The sequence below is a fragment of the Aristolochia californica genome, unplaced genomic scaffold (assembly GCF_029961685.1).
Source record: "Aristolochia californica isolate CCGP_79_NKW_82.1479 unplaced genomic scaffold, dmAriCali1.0.hap1 SCAF_2, whole genome shotgun sequence".
Taxonomy (NCBI): domain Eukaryota; kingdom Viridiplantae; phylum Streptophyta; class Magnoliopsida; order Piperales; family Aristolochiaceae; genus Aristolochia; species Aristolochia californica.
Genome location: NW_027181881.1, coordinates 45,633,030 through 45,649,650, shown reverse-complemented (window position 1 = coordinate 45,649,650; position 16,621 = coordinate 45,633,030). Strand labels below are relative to the sequence as shown.

Genomic DNA, 16,621 nt, shown 5'->3' with positions numbered 1-16,621 from the left:
TGATTTACTGGTGAACACAAAAAGAATGCATTGTTGCATTTGTTTGAAACAAGGTTGGGGAGAAGAAAATTTTGGCTCCTTCGCAATCTTTTGGACCCCTACTTACATTGTTGTCGTACATTTCAACCTATCTTATACTCTAATAATTGTTGCTGCAGAATCTCAAACAAAAATTAGAGGATTATACTGAGTTTGCTGGAACTTCTTGGCGTTGATACTTGTCATGCAACATAGGAACAAATTGATCAAAACACCTTAAATAATTCTTTCTGATTCATTGCGGCTTTAGGCTGTCGATCTGGTAGACGATTCCATGACTTTGTGAATGTTTTAATCTATTTTTTATCTGCACAAGGTAATTGCAGAGTAACTAGTTTCATGTGAAATACCATACTTTGAAAGAATACAACACAAAAGGTTTTTATACACAAGCAATTCTAGGTGAAAATAGGTTAGTGAAATTGAATAATGTTAAAAGTTAACAAAAGATGCTCAACAGAATCAACCACTTCAAGTGACATTATTTCTTTTTCTAGGAAGCACCTTTAGTGACATTAATATGAGTTATACTAGTTCAAAAATATTACTCCTATACCTCTTTTATTAATAATTCTTGCTTTTAGATAAACAATTGTACTCATCAAAGTTGTTGGTAGTTGTTCCCAGGATGATGATAGTGATTTGGAATTTGAATTTGAGCTTTCTCCTAATGTTACATTGGAAACTACATCAGAGGTTGTTAGTGCTGTAAAGGTACTGTGGAAGAGTATTTTTTTATTTGACAATAACTAATTTTGTTTTTTTTTTATTTTTGTCTTAGGTGGAGATTTTGCTCATGCAGGGAAGTATATTATTTTCTAGCATGAAGAGAAACAACTATAGTTTGTAAATTTATAATGGATTTATAGTTTTTATTTGGGTGATTGTAAATTGATAGTGATATTTTATTTAATTTTGTTTTGTTTGATTATTGTATGGAGTTTATTCATAATGTTATGCAGTGTATAAAAAATTTTATGGAGTATTTATAGATAATTTTATGCAGGTATTATTTATATAGATAATGCCCAATTTTAAGTAGAGGTCATACCGAATTTTATATAAGTATTATACACATAGATTATACCAAATCTTATATAGGTATTATATATATAGGTTATGTCTAATTTTATATAGAAGTATGCCCAATTTTATGTAAAATTTATGCATAATTTTATATACAATTTATTTGATATATATTTTTTGAAAAGTTTTTAATATATGTTGAAGTTCTAGCTTTGGTTAAAATTTTTGGGCTCAACTCGAACTCAAATTCAAAATATTTAAATTAAACTCGACTCGAACAGGTTCGGTTCGGGTGAATGCCACCCCTAGTTGCAGCATTGTTAATATTAAAAGTGAGCACCGCATAATGTGAAACATGTGCGTTACGTGATCACAGCCGACAGCGTCGTTAGGGTAGGGGGGCAAATGAGGTTAAAGGGTGTGTCTAGAGAGAACGGCAAGTCATAATATTAGGAAAAAGTTGTTATCTAGTCATAATATTAATATTATTATTTTAATATACTTTCGGTTTTTTAATATTTTTTTTAAAAAAATAAGTGTTATGTAGTTCTTTTCCTCAAATATCGTCTTGAAAGGATTTTTTTGGTGAAACGTTACATGTCATTTTGAACACGTGTCCTTACAGGTGGACTTGGGTCCACCACTCGTAAATTTTTGTTCCTCGTTGAAATCTCCTGGTAATATAAACAGTTGATTTTTTTATTCACCAATTAAATCAACAACGGTATCGATTTGAGCGAGTGGTGGCCCTGCAAAAGCATGAAACGGCATTGTGCAAAGGGCTCTCTTCTATTTCTTTTCTCTGCAACTGTCTGCGTGTCTGCGAAGGAGCGAAATGGCCGCCATTGTTGATCATGGAAGCAGGAAGTCAAATCCTCAATCAAGGATCGGGGACGATTATCAAAGCTAACAAAAACAGTTCTAAGGATGAATTCTCCGGGAAGAAATATAATATGCCGTACAAGTTTTTAATTTTCTTCCTAGTTCCTGATCTTCTTGATTGATATTTCCGGTGTTCATATATTTCAGAAAATTTTACATTTTTCGATGTTAGGTTTGATCTCATCGACGTAAGAGATTCTTTTTTTTTTTTATAAGATGCTTCATGAAGCATTTGGAATGTTTTTTTTTATTTTTTTTATATATATATGTTTTCATTCCGGTTGTTTCTTCTGTTGTAGTTACAGTTCCAGTATGATTGCCATCATCCTTGCGAGGATCATCTCCCATCTATTTTCTTTTTCGAGGATCATCTCCCATCTATTGCTCGTAAGAATTGCCCATGATCTGAACCCAATGAGCAGACAGAGATGAGGCTCAGTTAACAAATAGTACTCGGACATCATCGATGTATGCGTCTTCGGTGAGGTAATCAATCTGCTTACTTTGATCAATACCTTGGCATGGAGACTATCTCGAGACAAAAAAATTAAAAATCTGAATTTCCTCTTGCAGTCAGCTTTTCTCTTCTCCAAAGAGTAGTTCTGAATGTCTAACAGTGAAGAATTAACTTTTTTAGTTAAGAAACTACTTGCACCTGGAACCTATATGAAATATGTTTTTAGGGTTTTCTATCTTTTGATTTGACTAAATATTAGACTGACCCTTTGCTTCAGGAATTGAAATCCATGCAAGACTACAGTGAGTCTTCAATAAATCTTGCTCCTCTCCTCTTTTTCACTCTTTCCAACTTACTGTGATAGATGATCCATCAAGATTACAACCATGTCATGCAAACTACTTAAAATAATTGTAGTTTCTCTTCTCAACTTCTGTCTTTTTGGGTGGATATGTGTGCTTGTGGAGGCAGGAAAAACAACCTATCTATATTTTCATGGGGAAGAGAAAAGGAGAGAAGATGATCACTGATGCATCAATGGAAAGAATGGCAATCTTCTATCCAGGCCATAATGAGAAAGATTAATACATTAACATAAACTAAATAGCATATCCATAAATCCCTCTAAGCATTCTATTATGTATATATATGCCTAATTCATTATATCATACTCTAAATCACAGAAAAGAGAAAAAACTTAGCCAAGACAGATGTCTTATTTATGCTGTTGTTATAGTTATAGATAAAATAGTTATATGTTTCATATATTAATTTTATTTTTAATCAACATAGCTTATATCTTTCGTATATTTGTTAGCACAGAAAAGCTGTTTTGGTAGTCTATGAGCAATGAAAGTTGAGAACTTTTGCTTTCTCAGCAACAAAAGGGTAATTGTGAGAGCCAAATGGTTTACAAAGAAAGACCACTTTTGAAAGATTTTTCTTTGTATATATTTAGGGCACCATATTTAAATTTCTTTTATCAGATCAAGCTGTATTATATCTAGAAGTTCTATTCATGTTTATAATCTGGATGTTCTACCATTCATGTTCCCTAAATTAAGTAGAAAATGGTATAAAATACAGTGTGGAGTGGAAGTGGGCAAAGATCTCTACAACAGGCTCAAGACATTTCAGAAAAAAGATCCTAATTTTGATTTTTCTGTCATTTTATTCTTGAAAGGAAGTGTTACTGAGGAGAATTGCAGTGAGAAGAATTTGCATGATTCGAGTTAACTTCGAAGAAATTTCATGAACCTGATAGTGAAATCTAGATATCATGAACACTATAAGGTGATTCATGACTTTTTTTCATTATTAAGTAGCTAGAACTATGGTCGGAGAGATGATAAAAAATTCTCCCTAAAAGGTCATGCAACAAACTCTTTGTTATTATAAGAATATGGAGTAAATTGTGTGGAAGAGGTTTAATGAGTATTTCCTTCAAAATGGTCACATTATAAGAGATTCTGTAAACATGCTAGTAATTAGTTGTCTGTACTGAAAGGCTGCTCGAATTGGCACAGATTTTTTACTGTATTTCCAGTCGATTTTCTGCAGTGGCTCCTCTTTTTCCCTGTGCTTGCATCTCTGAAGGTGTATCAAGGGAAGCAGTTGGCTCACGAATTTGTGCAAAAATGATCCTTCCACATCTTTCACAATGGGATGACTGGGATTTGTTCCACTTTCAGATCAGTTTCATGACCTACTAATGCCATTTGAAACATAAATACTCTCCCACTTTCAGATCAGGGTTTGCTTACAGTTCCATTTTCTTTCCATCAAAATACTATCTGACTTTCAGTTTTGCAGGGAAATGGATCAAGAAGTTGGAAATCTCAACTGACATGATACTGATCTGATGACCATTGGTCTCTTTTTTTCTTTCAGTCTTCATTTTATTTTCGCCATTGTTGAGAAGAAGAGTTGTTAGTGTTAGAATGTTTAGCAGTTAAACAGTTTAAATATCATTTGGTAGTTCGAAGAACAGTTTCATGGGATGTTTCTCACTTGTTTGAATTGCCGATAAGATACTGTTATTTCTGCTGCAGACTGTCCAGCATGCTGTCAGTGTTGGTAGCAGATACCTATTTACAGATCTGAAAACTGAGAACAACACCACTACTGAAGCTTAAAGAGCTTGATTGTTTCAAAGTTCGAGATTTATCCATGTTGTTCAGTGTATCAAAAGATAACCTAGAATTGCCACAAGACTAAAAATGCAATTGTGGACTTACATGAATGTATTTATACTGCTGATCAGAAGATTAAATTGTAAATGGGGCTGTCAAGTTGCTTGGAATCCGATTATATGAGTTCAGTGGTGTAATCATGTAAATGATACCGTGTTAATGCAGCTGAATCATACTTTATCATATAGAAACAGTTGATGTTGTAAACAATATATGTACAGAGGGAAAATGAACAATGAGAATAAACGTTTACGTCCCTGTGGTTCAAACTCATTGCTTCGCACCTCCACTGGTTATCTTATGAGCTACAACTAGTTGGATCTTGAATTTATACGATTGAAGATAACCAGAAAAAAGGTATTATTTCTAGGGTTGCAAACATCTAGTAAAGAAGAGGATGAATGAACAATGATATGCGCACGTCGAAGACTAGTTGAGAACAAACTGCAGGAGATGTTCTAAGGATTAAAGAAGCCAAAACGGCATCATGCACATTATCAGATTCTGGTTAAAAAGAGACGCAGCAATGAATCATATACAGAAAAGAGATACCAAAAACACTACTAAAACAGCCGTGAAAGGAAGGAAGCCGGCAACTATAACGCGTCAGAGGATTAATATCCTTTCCAACGTCATTCAACAGATGTCCTTGCATCTGAAAAGTTTTCCTCGTAAAAATCTCCCGAGAACCCTAGACCGTTGATTTCCTTGTCTCACAGCTGAATCCACAGGTGTTCTTCCAGTACATGGAGCGCTTGCAAGTGTAAGAAACGGAAATCCCGGGTGCCCGAAAGAAACGGCCTCTTTGTTGTCATATCCCATTTTTACTCTAGTTTTAAAAGCCTCGCTTCGATCTTATTTCTCTGCAACAGTCATATGCTTCTGAGAGAGAGTGAGATGGACAAGATAGACTTTCTGGGAGCTAGCCGAGAGCTCAAGCAAGGGCTGAAGAAGCTTGTAAGAGTCACGGAGAACCCCCGTTCAGCGGAGGCAATCACTGCTGATGAACATATCACGCTCTATACGTATCTTCTTCCCCTAGTTCTCTGTTTCAGAGTTTTTTCTTTTTCCTGCTTTTACGTCACACAATATGATTTCACCACAATAGAGTTGTTTTTTTTTTTTTTGTTTTTTTTGGTGACAACTACCACTGTAGAGATTATTTCTGGGATGATCTTGGAAGATCCGAAAAGGGTTGTGTTTTCTAAGTTTGGTCATGGATTTATCCATATGAAAAGTAGCTTGCATGCCTTGCTTAATTATCTTCTTCATCCAACACTCTCTTGCATTTTTGCTCGGCAGGATTGTCTATGACCTGTGCACAGTGAGAGGAGCTAGTAAAGAAATGGAGGAACTGATGTACAATGCCTTTGAGGAAACCGTCCAAGAATACCTCTCTAGCACGGTAAGGGAGATCCTTTGGTTTTACAATCTTTGCATGCAGATCTACCTAGCAAAGCGTCCCATTTGCAGCTAAATTTTATGTTTCCGGAATGTTAAGAAAAGAAGTTTGGTAAGCTTCCTCTGTAAATTAGTGATTAGCTTCTTCGGTGAAAAGTTGGATCAATCTAGAAATGTGTTTTTAGCATTTCATATCTGTTTCAGTTGACTGAATTGACATGCATGCAAGAATCTACTAATTGCTCAAGCAAAATCTTTTTGTTCTTGAAAGATGCATGACAATGGGAGATGTTGTTTTTCAATGAAGCTCGCTGCTGGTCTTCTCCCCAGTTTTCCCTTTTTCATTTTTCCCTCTTGATGTGATTATATATACTTTAAATGGGTAATTGTAGGTTCAAATAAACCATATAATGAGAAAATGGCTTCTTCAGGAGATTTTTACGACTCAGTCACCTCCCTTTCAGGTGCTCCCACCTCTGATGCAGATGCAAGGAGATGAGTTGGCCGAGCAATTTGTGAGCAAATGGGGCGTCTACAAAAACGTATACGAAAAGATCTCCCACATCTTTTATTATCTTCTCCGCTCCTTCACGAACCGCAAGACCCATGACGCTGCCAAACATCTCTCCCAATTGTTCTGTGATCGGGTAACGGCCATTTACTCCCTTCTCCAGATTTCTGTTTCAGTCTCATTTATCACAACATGAGGCTAATCGATCTCTTCACTTGGCTGAGTTTCAGGTTTTCAGAGAAACACATGAAAAAGTTGCAGAAGCTGCTATTGCCATGGTAGGTAGTCATTTCCATCGTTGATCACCGCAATCTAATCATCTCAGGAACCTTGCTCTTTCTGTCCTAATTTTTTCTTTCTTGATTTCGATCTTTCAGTGTTAAGAATGATTTACAGTTAGAATATGCTTGTCAGATCACTAGGTTCCGTGAAGGGAAGGAGATCAACGAGATTCTTCTAAAACAAATATTGGCCGTGATCGTGGAACTTGGAAACGGAACCTTAAAATACTACGATCAGTACTTTGAAGACGTCTTTCTCGAGCGCACCAAGGAGTATTATATCCAAAAAGCCACTAACTGGGGCTACGTCGACACTAGCGACCGCTATATGGTCAAGGTCGAACCCCCCATTTCAGTCTTTTTGTTTTTCGTACTCATTCAGCAGCTTGAGCTTGAAAAGGTCATAACCGAACGATGGAAAATTGGTCGTCTCCCGTTTCAGGTTGCTCATTCTCTGACGACAGAAGAAGAGATCGGGTCGTTCTTCTTGAGTGAAAGCACTGGCCCGAAGCTACGGCTGGCAAGAAATCATCACTCATCAGTCTAGCTCCGAATAGTATTTCCGTATTTTCGAATCGAATGCTTTTTGTACGAATTGCCAAATGCTGATTCTTGTTATACTTGTTGCAGACGGTCCAGAACGCGTTCCAGGCAGCTAGTGAGAATGTAATGGACCAGATGTTCAAGAACGGACTCCGTCTGGAAAGAGCCTATGGTAGCGAAGGGGATGATTAAAATTTCAGGGTGGGAAATTTAGTTGGAGTAGAGATGAATCGCAGACATATGCCTTAAGACTTTGTTTGTTCTTAGTAAACTCGTTTACATCATCTTTGGTATTGTAATAACATAGCTAACTGGAGCATTATATATACTGAACTGTAAATGGGGATGGCTGGATCGTATAAATAGGGTGTGGATTCTGGTTTTTTCCGCAAGTGGCTTTTCATCTTATACATATCTTTTTTGCATAATCTTCTGATTTGCTGCATTGTACTGCTTTTATAGTACAATCCACACATTTTTCCCTTCAAAAAGTTTCCTATTCATCAACAAATTTCTTTAGACTGGTTTTTATCCACTTCCTTTTCTATATCGTTGAGGTTTAAAAGAGAGGGAAAATTTTATTAGGGGAAGGGGGGAAAGAGCAAGGGAGTATAGGACAAGGATGCAACCTCGGAAAGAAGTTAAATCTACCTGTAATTCAATTTTTTTTAGCAAACTCAGGCTCCGCCCCCGACTATGATCAACAAATCAGGCCATGTAACGAGTTCACAAGCAGTAAATCCAATTGACATGGGACAGACTTGTGTCGAACTTGGAAACACGTCCTCTTACAGCTAGATGTAGGCCCACCATTCCACGTCAGCATTGTTCCTCGTTGAAATCTCCTGAAAACTTAGACCGTTGATTCCTTCGTTCATTGCAGCCTTACAGGGGTTACACTACTGAAACAAACGGTTGTGATTTGAGCATAAGGTGGCCCTGCAGATCCTTGGGACGGAAGATGTGTGTGCCCGAAAAAGACTGGCTGGAAAAGGGCTTTCTTCCATTTTTTTTTTTTTTTTCTTCTGCAACTGTCTGCGTGTCCGCGAAAGAGTGAGATGGCCGCCATTGTTTATCATGGAAAGAGAACGTCAAATCCTCAAACAAAGAGCGGGGATTATTATCAGAGGTCTTCACCCAAAACAGTTCGGAGGATGGATTTTCCAGGAGGGAAGGAATATTTGTGCTAAGCAAGTATTTAATTTTCTTCCTAGTTCCTCTTCCCGATAATTGCTACCGTGTGTTCATCTTTTGAAAAGTCATCTTTTTTCTTTGTTAGATTTTATCACACCGTCGTAAAAGGTTATTTTCTTAGATGATTCATCTAGGAATTGGAATAGGGTTTTATTTTTCTTCTGCTGTTTTTACAGTTTCAGTATGATTCCCATCAATCATCATACTTGTGAGCATGTCTTCTTTCTCGTGCATCATCCCCTAATTTTGCTCGTCACAACTGCTTATGATCTGTGCACTATGAACAGATGGAAATGAGGCTTAGTTGTACAAATGGTATACAGATATCTAGATCTCATGCAAGGTAATCGATCTGCTTACTTTGATGGTCAGTACATTTGCATTGGAGATTTTTCTGCGACAAAAAGTTGTTTCCTCTTGCAATCGGTGTTTCTCTTCTCAGAAGGGTGAGAAGAGTAGTTCGGCCAGTCTACAGTGAAGAATCTAATTTAGCAGTTAAAAACTATTAGCACCTGGTGTTTTTAGGGTTTTCAACAGTTGATTTGATTGAATATAAGACTAGACTCTCATGCAACATCACAGTTTCTGCAAGTGAAATTCATTCAAGACTACAATGAAGCTTCCTGCTCCCCTTTTCTCTCTCTCTCTCTCTCTCTCTCCCCTCAACATCCTGTGCTTTTCTTTTTTAATCCATCAAGACTGCAAGCATATCATGCAACCTACTAAATAATTGTGGTAGTTCTTTTACTTGCAACTTCTGTCTTCTTGTGGGCGGCTGGAAATTTTCTTCGGTTAATTTATCAAGATACTACTGAAATATGACAGTTTTTGTAATCGTTGTATACTAAATAAATGACCATTCCTAGTTCTAGTTGAATTTTAATTCAGACACCAAAACATATTTCATTAGGTTTATATGTTTGTTTGTGTTTAGGGTTTGATTGTATAAAACCAACTACTAAGTTATGAAAAATTAATAATAGACCTATATATGCTTGATATCTATTTTTTTGAAGAAGGATATTTGGAACAATTTTAGGAGGAAGCCTCCCTACTTCCCTAGTTGGCAATAGAAAATGGGAGAAAAAAAATCATTCTATTACATATCTGTATCAAATCAATTGTAACAAAGCCAATCCTCTACCGGGACCTAGACGAAAAAGAAGACACCGACATAAAAATCTCAAGACATATAAAAAACCCTAGGCATTCTAATCCATTGACTAGTTGCTATATTATGTTCTAAATTATAAATAAAAAAGAAAAAAATTATCTTTCATATATCTGTTAGTAGTGAGAAGTTGAATTTCCTGCTCCTACTTTGGTGTCTATGTTCAATGAAAGATAAAAACTTTTGCTTTGATCTCAGCAAAAAGTGTAGTTGTGAGTGCCAAATGTTTTCCAAGGGAAGGCCACTTTCATTTGAAAGATTTTCCTTTGTAGGTTCAAGTACAACATATTGCTCTTTTGTTTTTCCTTTTAATTGGCTTGTTTTTAAGATCTTTACACCCCTATCAAAATCCTTTACAAGATAGTATACCTCCATGTACTTGAATCAGAAGCTGTATTTATCATCTACATTGAGCCACTTAATGAAAATGTTGTCAAATGTTAAACAATTTCTTGACAACTACCATGTACTTTCATGACAAAAAGAGGAGAGAATCAAGATTGTTGAATAAAACAATTTCTTCTGATGCTTCATTTATGCCTGCAATGTGACTGTACTACCTTGCACATTCACCAAGTAGAAAAAGGTTTAAGATACAGTATGGAGCTGAAATAGGCAAAATATATCTCTACAACACATGCCCAAGACCTTCCAGAAACAGACTCTCTTTGTTATTTTGGGGAAAGTGAGTAAATTATGTGGAACAGGTAAAAGGACATGGGATTTCCTTCAAAATGGTGACATTGAAAGAGGTTCTGTAAACATGCCGGTAATGTAGTTGTCTGTACTGAAAGAGTGCTTGAATTGGAACAGATTTTTTACTGAATTTCGAGTGCTTTTCCTGTTGTGGCTTCTCTTTCTTTCACGTGCTTGCATCTCTTAAGTAGTAGTATCAAGGAGAGCTGTTGGGCAGGAATCTGTGCAAAGATCATCCAACCACAGGCTCACAGGACAAGAGCTCTTCCACATCTTCCCTAATGGGCAGCGCTACTATATGGTCTGCTGGGGCTTTGTTTCACTCTCAGATAGTTCCATTTTGTGTCACGACCTAATAATGTCTTTTGCAATATACTTCTCTGACTTTCCAGTTTACAGGGAATTGGATCCAGAAGTTGTATACCTGATACTGAAATGACGAACCCTGGCTCTTTCATTTTATTGTTAATTTTTCTTCTTCAAAAAGAGTTGCAAGCGTTAGAATGTCTCAGTTTGAACTTTAAATCTCATGGGATGTCTTTAGCTCGTTTGAAAATGCTGTAAGCTGACTATTATTTGATTTCTCCTGCAGATTGTCCAGCATGCTCTCAGAGATGATATCAGAAATCTATCGCAGATCTGAAAGTTGAAAGTAACACGCCTACTGAAGCTCAAAGAGCTTAATTCTTTCAAAATTCAAGGTTAATCATTGACTTTCAGCTTCACAAAAGATAACCTACCGATGCCTAGCCACGTACTATGCAATTGTGAAGCAACATGAATGTATTTTATGCTTACTATCAGCAGATTAAATAAGCAAATGGGGCTTGCGGCCTTGCATGCAGTTGTTAGGGATCGGATTGTGCGAGTTCATGGGTGTAACCAAGTAAGTAAAACCGGGTTGATGCAGCTTAATCGTACTTAATTACATAGAAACAGTTGCAGACGTAAACAATCTAAAGGATTAAAGAGGGCAACTGAACAAAATTAATAGAGTAAAAGTTCACGTTTACGCTTCAACTAGTTCATTCTTGATTTAGAATTTATACGATTCTTTGCTGGTTGGACTTGCCGGTGTAAAGGTTGAAGATAACCAGAAAAAAAGAGAGAAAAAAGGGCACTCTCAGCAAACTGATGCATGAAAATCTTCAAGTCCAGCCGATCATTATCTCTAGGGTAGCAAACATCGAGGAAAGAAGAGGATGGGTGAACTATGAAGGACGCTGTATCACACATGCAGAACGTCTAAGATCAATTGAGAAGAGAATGGACGAAGTTCCAGGGATTGAAATTAAAGAACCCGAAAAGGTATCATCAAAACCTAGTAATTCAGTGAGCTCATAAACAGATTCTGGTTAGAAAGAGAGGCTCAACGAATCATATACAGAAAACAGACACTCGTAAGACTACCACAAAAGCCACAAAAGGAAGCTGACAACTATAACGCTCTGAGGATTAATATCTTCTCCTACCTCATTCAACAGATGTCCTCGCATTTGAAAAGTTTTCCTCGGAAAAATCTCCCGAGAACCCTAGACCGTCCATTTCCTTCTCTCACCGCCGAATCTACAGCTGTTACTTCAGTAGATGGAGCGCTTGCAAGTGTAAGAAACGGAAATTACGTGTATCCGAAAGAGACGGCCTCTTTGCTGTCTTGCTTCCCTTCTAGTCTAGTATTAAAAACCTCCTTTCAGTCTCATTTCCCTGCAACCGTGTTTTTCTGAGAGAGAGAGTGAGGCGCCCAAGATCAACATGATGAAAGCATGTCTAGAGCTCAGCCATGGGCTTGAGAAGCTTGTGAGAGTTACGGATGACCCCTATTCGATGGAGGAATTCACTGCTGATGAACATATCAAGCTCTATACGTATTTTCTTCCCCTGGCTCTCTGTTTCAAAGTTTCTTCCTTTTCCTGTTTATACGTCATGCAATATAATTTCACCACTGTAGAGGTTGTTTCTGGGAAGATCCATGAAGATCCGAAATGGTTTTTTTCTTTTTTATAAAAAAAAATTGTTCTTCATCGAAAACTCTTGCATTTTTGCTCGACAGGATTGTCTACGACCTGTGCACTGCCAAAGGAAATTGTCGAGAAATGGAGGAAGTGATGTACGATTCTTTTATGGAAACCATCGAAGAATACCTCTCTGAAAGGGTAAGGGAGATGCTTGCGTTGGTTTGGTAATCTGTCTAGACGAGCGTTACGTTCACTGTTTAACTTTTCTGGCTCCAGGATGGTACGAAAAGTTTGGTGAGATTAGCTTCTTGGATGAGAATTGGGAAGCAAGAGCTTGCGATCAATCTTAAAATTTTTAGCGTTTCATATCTGTTTCAGTTTATTGAATTGACAGGCGTACAAGAATCTACTGATTGCTCGTAAAATCAAATCTTTTTGTATACACGGTCACATCCCTTTGAACATAAAGTGCATATTTCTCTTTCTATCAGGTGCTCCCACCTCTGCAGCGGATGCAAGGAGATGAGTTAGCACAACAATTTGTGACCAAATGGTTCGTCTACAAAGACGTATACGAAAAGGTCTCCCACATCTTTTATTATCTGCTCCGCTCCTTCATGACCCGCAAGATCCTTGACCCTGCAAAAGTTCGCACCCAGTTGTTCTATGATGGGGTAACGCAATTTACAGAATTATATATATATAGTACTATCATGTCCAAATCCCTGTTTCAGTCTGATCTATCGCAACGTGAGCCTAATCGATCTCTCCGCTTGGCTTGAGTTTCAGGTTTTCAAAGAAATTCATCAACAAGTAGTAGGAGCTGCTATTTCTATGGTGGGTAGTTTCTTTCATGTTTGGTCGATCACCACAAACTGATCATCCAAGGAAACTTGCTCTTTCTTTGCTTAAGATTTTTGTTTCTTGATTTCTTCTTTCCTCGTCTAGTGTTAAGAATGATACTGATTTACAGCAAGAATATGTTTGACAGATTAGTAGGTTCCGTGAGGGGGAAGAGATCAACGCGATTCTCCTTGAACAAATCTTCACTGTAATGGTGCAGATAGGAGATGATACTTTAAGATATTATAACAAATACTTCGAGGACGTCTTCCTCAATCATACCCAAGAACACTATTTCTTCGAAGCCATCGACTGGGGCTACGTTTATAGTAAAGAGCGCTATATAATCAAGGTCAATTTCCCCTTTCAGTCTTTTACGAGGGTTTCATTTTTCTTATTCGTTCAGAAAATTGAGCTTGAAAAGATCATAGTTAACCAACCGATGGATAATTGATCGTCTTTCGCTTCAGATAGCTGAATCCTTGACTATGGAAGAGCATATAGGGTCGTTGTTCCTGCACGAAAGCACCGGCCCCAAGCTAAAGCAGGCAAGTAGTCATCACTCGTTACTCTTAGCTCCAAAGTACATTTTCGAAACGTGGGGTTTTGGCTTGTTTGAACTGCTAAATGCAGATTCATGTTATATTTGTTGCAGAAGCTCCATAGCGCGTTTCGAGCAGCTACTCTGAAAGTAATGGTCCAGCTGAACAGTAATGGATTCCTCGAAGCCTCTAGTAGCGAGGAGGATGATTAAAATTTCCGGATGAAATTTAGTTGGAGTGGAGATGAATTAGACTTGTTTAAGACTTTGTTTGCTCTTAGTAAACTTGTTTACATCTTCTTTGGTTTTGCAATAAAGCTAACGGAAGCATTCGACTGGTAAATCAGGATGGCAACTTTGCTGGAATGTATACATATATCTGGCCTGGTTTTTTGTTGTTCATATCCTTTTGCGTAATCTTCTGATTTGCCGCATTACATTGCTTTTTTCATTTTAGTTTTTTTACAGTTCTACTAATCAATCTTCAAGTTGACACATGCACAACTTGATTGTGCTAAAAATCTGATACCAAAAACATGCAATAAGGGGAAAAAAATTCATTTTTTCTTCCAGTAAATTCCCTTGAGATTGGTTTTTGGTTTTCTTCTCCTCCCCCTTCTCACCTTGACTATGACTAACCAACCAGGCCATCTAAGTGTGTTTCTGAGTTGAACTAGTAAACCCAATTGAGTCAATCAATATTTGACCCTATAACTTGTGGGACGTGAGAATTAAAAGCAATTAGGATGAAATATCAGAAAGTTTTGGTATCCAGTTGTACTTTTTCTCTAAACTTTTTTTTTTTACTGCCACAAACACAATCTAAGTAAAATCGATCATATCTATAACAGATATATTTGTTACAAAAATTTTGAGTCGCACAGTCGAAATGGACCCTCATCCTCTATAGATTAAAACAAGCTCCGAGAGTTTGGTAGAGTCGTATAAATGCTTATTTTTCTAAGAGGAGATTTCAAAAAATGTCCATATGAGCATACATTTTTTACAAAAATTGGAGATGGAGGAAAAATGCTTATTGTTTTGTTTGTATGTGGATGATTTAATCTACATTGGGAATTATAGTGTCATGATCGAACACTTTAAACAATCCATGATGATTGATTTGAAATGACTAATCTTGGAATGATGTATTATTTTTTTCTTGGCATAGAAGTTATGCAAACTTCTATTGATGTCTGTATTTCTCAAAAGAAATACGTGGAAGAAATTTTATACAAGTTTCAGATGAAGAATTGTAATTCTATGAGTACAACAACTGAGTTTGGTTTGAAGCTAAGTAAAGATTGTGAAGGAAAGAAGGTCGATAACACTCTTTACAAGCAAATTGTGGGAAGTCTAATGTATTTAACAACAAGAAAGATATATATAATGTATTATTTGAGTCTCATTAGAAGATACACGGAGAATCCAATAGAGTTGCATCTTCTAGATGCCAAGAGGATCTTGCGGCACTTGCAAGGAACCATTGATTTCGGTTTGCTCTACATGAAGGGAGAAAAATCAATTTTGATTGGCTTTACTGACAGTGATTATGGAGGAGATATAGATGATCAAAAGAGTATATTAAGATATGTCTTTATACTTGGTTCCGGTGCTGTTCATGGTCATCAAATAAGCAAACCAATCATCACTTTGTTAACCACTTAAGGTGAATTTGTTGTCGCAACTTCATGTGTTTGTCAAGCTATATGATTGAAGAAAATTCTTGAAGAGCTACATTTCAAGCAATAGGGACCAACAACAATCTACCGAGATAGCAACTCAATAATCAAACTCTCTACATGGAAGAAGCAATTGATACTGGTTTACAGCAAGAGTGAAGTTCAAGTTGCTAATGTTTTTTCCAAGTTCCTCAAATTGCCTACTTTTCAGAAGCTAAGGAAGTTGAATGTTTGCAACCTTTTAGTTCAAGGGAGGGATTGTTGAACTTGTTAACAGTCCTAGTCTAGTGGAGATTGTTAGGCTATGATCTATTTTTAGCAAATTTGTTTTAGAGTATGAAGTGGTATAGTGGGTTAGATTAGAGGAGTGGTTCGAAGGTTAAAGTCTTTTGCTAGTTTTAGTTATTCCGGTTGGTATATTGCCTATATAAATGTTATTGATTAATGAAAGTTTTTTTCTCATCCTTGTGTTTAGTAGCTTTATTCCTCTTCTTATCTTTGATTTTATTTTTTCTCTTCCTTGTGTTTAGTAGCTTTTTCTTCTTCTTCTCCTCTCTGATTTTATATCAGTTGTTCTGCTTGACCAATCAAACAGTGTTTATAGATTGCTGGAATTGAGATGCAAATGTTGAAATGGATCTTTTGCACTTCATCGGCAGCTCATCTAGAAGGGATTTGGAAAGAAAAAAACTCCAAAGACATAATTTAATCTGTATTTATTAATGTTTGACAGAAATGATAATGCTCTCATATGCGAACAACATTGGAGTTTGACCAGTTTAATTTGTCAAATTGTTCAAAGTCTAAACACGAAAAAAAATTAAGAAAGTAATTAATTAACTATTTCAAATGAAGAAAAGCACATGTCTCCCTCCCCCTCTCGCCATCCCCAACCTCACACAGCTAAGGGGAGCTTCTCAAGATTAATAAAACACTCCTCCCCAGCTCGATCCGTCTTTCGCTCTTCGTTGATTATACAACTGCGACTTAAGCTTATAAAATTGATAGCTTAGTTGGTCTAATATGACATGTTCATTAATGGATATGATATTGAAACTTGACCCTTCTCAAGTTGCAGTCTGAATCCGGTTTCGATCATACTATGCATTCAATCCAAGTACAAAGAACTAAAGAAGAATCTCAAGACAACAATTAGTTAAAATTAATGTTAGAAAACCTGTCGTCCATGTCCTATCTTTCAACTCCA

The 16,621-nt window shown here is 36.7% G+C and overlaps 2 protein-coding genes across 2 annotated transcripts; both read left to right on the top strand.

Annotated features, from left to right (window-relative positions):
- The first annotated feature begins 12,126 nt into the window (after window positions 1–12,126).
- On the top strand, window positions 12,127–13,227 carry LOC137955169 (cullin-1-like). Its single transcript, XM_068802037.1, has 4 exons — window positions 12,127–12,258; window positions 12,444–12,546; window positions 12,840–13,022; window positions 13,138–13,227. The coding sequence occupies exons 1-4, from the start codon at window positions 12,146–12,148 to the stop codon at window positions 13,225–13,227; spliced, it is 489 nt and encodes a 162-aa protein (XP_068658138.1). The 5' UTR covers window positions 12,127–12,145.
- A 119-nt stretch (window positions 13,228–13,346) lies between these two features.
- Window positions 13,347–14,064, top strand: LOC137955375 (putative cullin-like protein 2). Its single transcript, XM_068802288.1, has 3 exons — window positions 13,347–13,543; window positions 13,662–13,739; window positions 13,847–14,064. The coding sequence occupies exons 1-3, from the start codon at window positions 13,403–13,405 to the stop codon at window positions 13,943–13,945; spliced, it is 318 nt and encodes a 105-aa protein (XP_068658389.1). The 5' UTR covers window positions 13,347–13,402; the 3' UTR covers window positions 13,946–14,064.
- Window positions 14,065–16,621: the final 2,557 nt, after the last annotated feature.

Coding starts and splice junctions, on each gene's coding strand:
- LOC137955169 (XM_068802037.1), top strand. CDS start 12,146: ATGATGAAAGCATGTCTAGAGCTCAGCCATGGGCTTGAGAAGCTTGTG. Junction 12,547..12,839: donor AAGAATACCTCTCTGAAAGG/GTAAGGGAGATG, acceptor TCTTTCTATCAG/GTGCTCCCACCTCTGCAGCG. Junction 13,023..13,137: donor CCCAGTTGTTCTATGATGGG/GTAACGCAATTT, acceptor CTTGAGTTTCAG/GTTTTCAAAGAAATTCATCA.
- LOC137955375 (XM_068802288.1), top strand. CDS start 13,403: ATGGTGCAGATAGGAGATGATACTTTAAGATATTATAACAAATACTTC. Junction 13,544..13,661: donor AAGAGCGCTATATAATCAAG/GTCAATTTCCCC, acceptor CTTTCGCTTCAG/ATAGCTGAATCCTTGACTAT. Junction 13,740..13,846: donor CCGGCCCCAAGCTAAAGCAG/GCAAGTAGTCAT, acceptor TATTTGTTGCAG/AAGCTCCATAGCGCGTTTCG.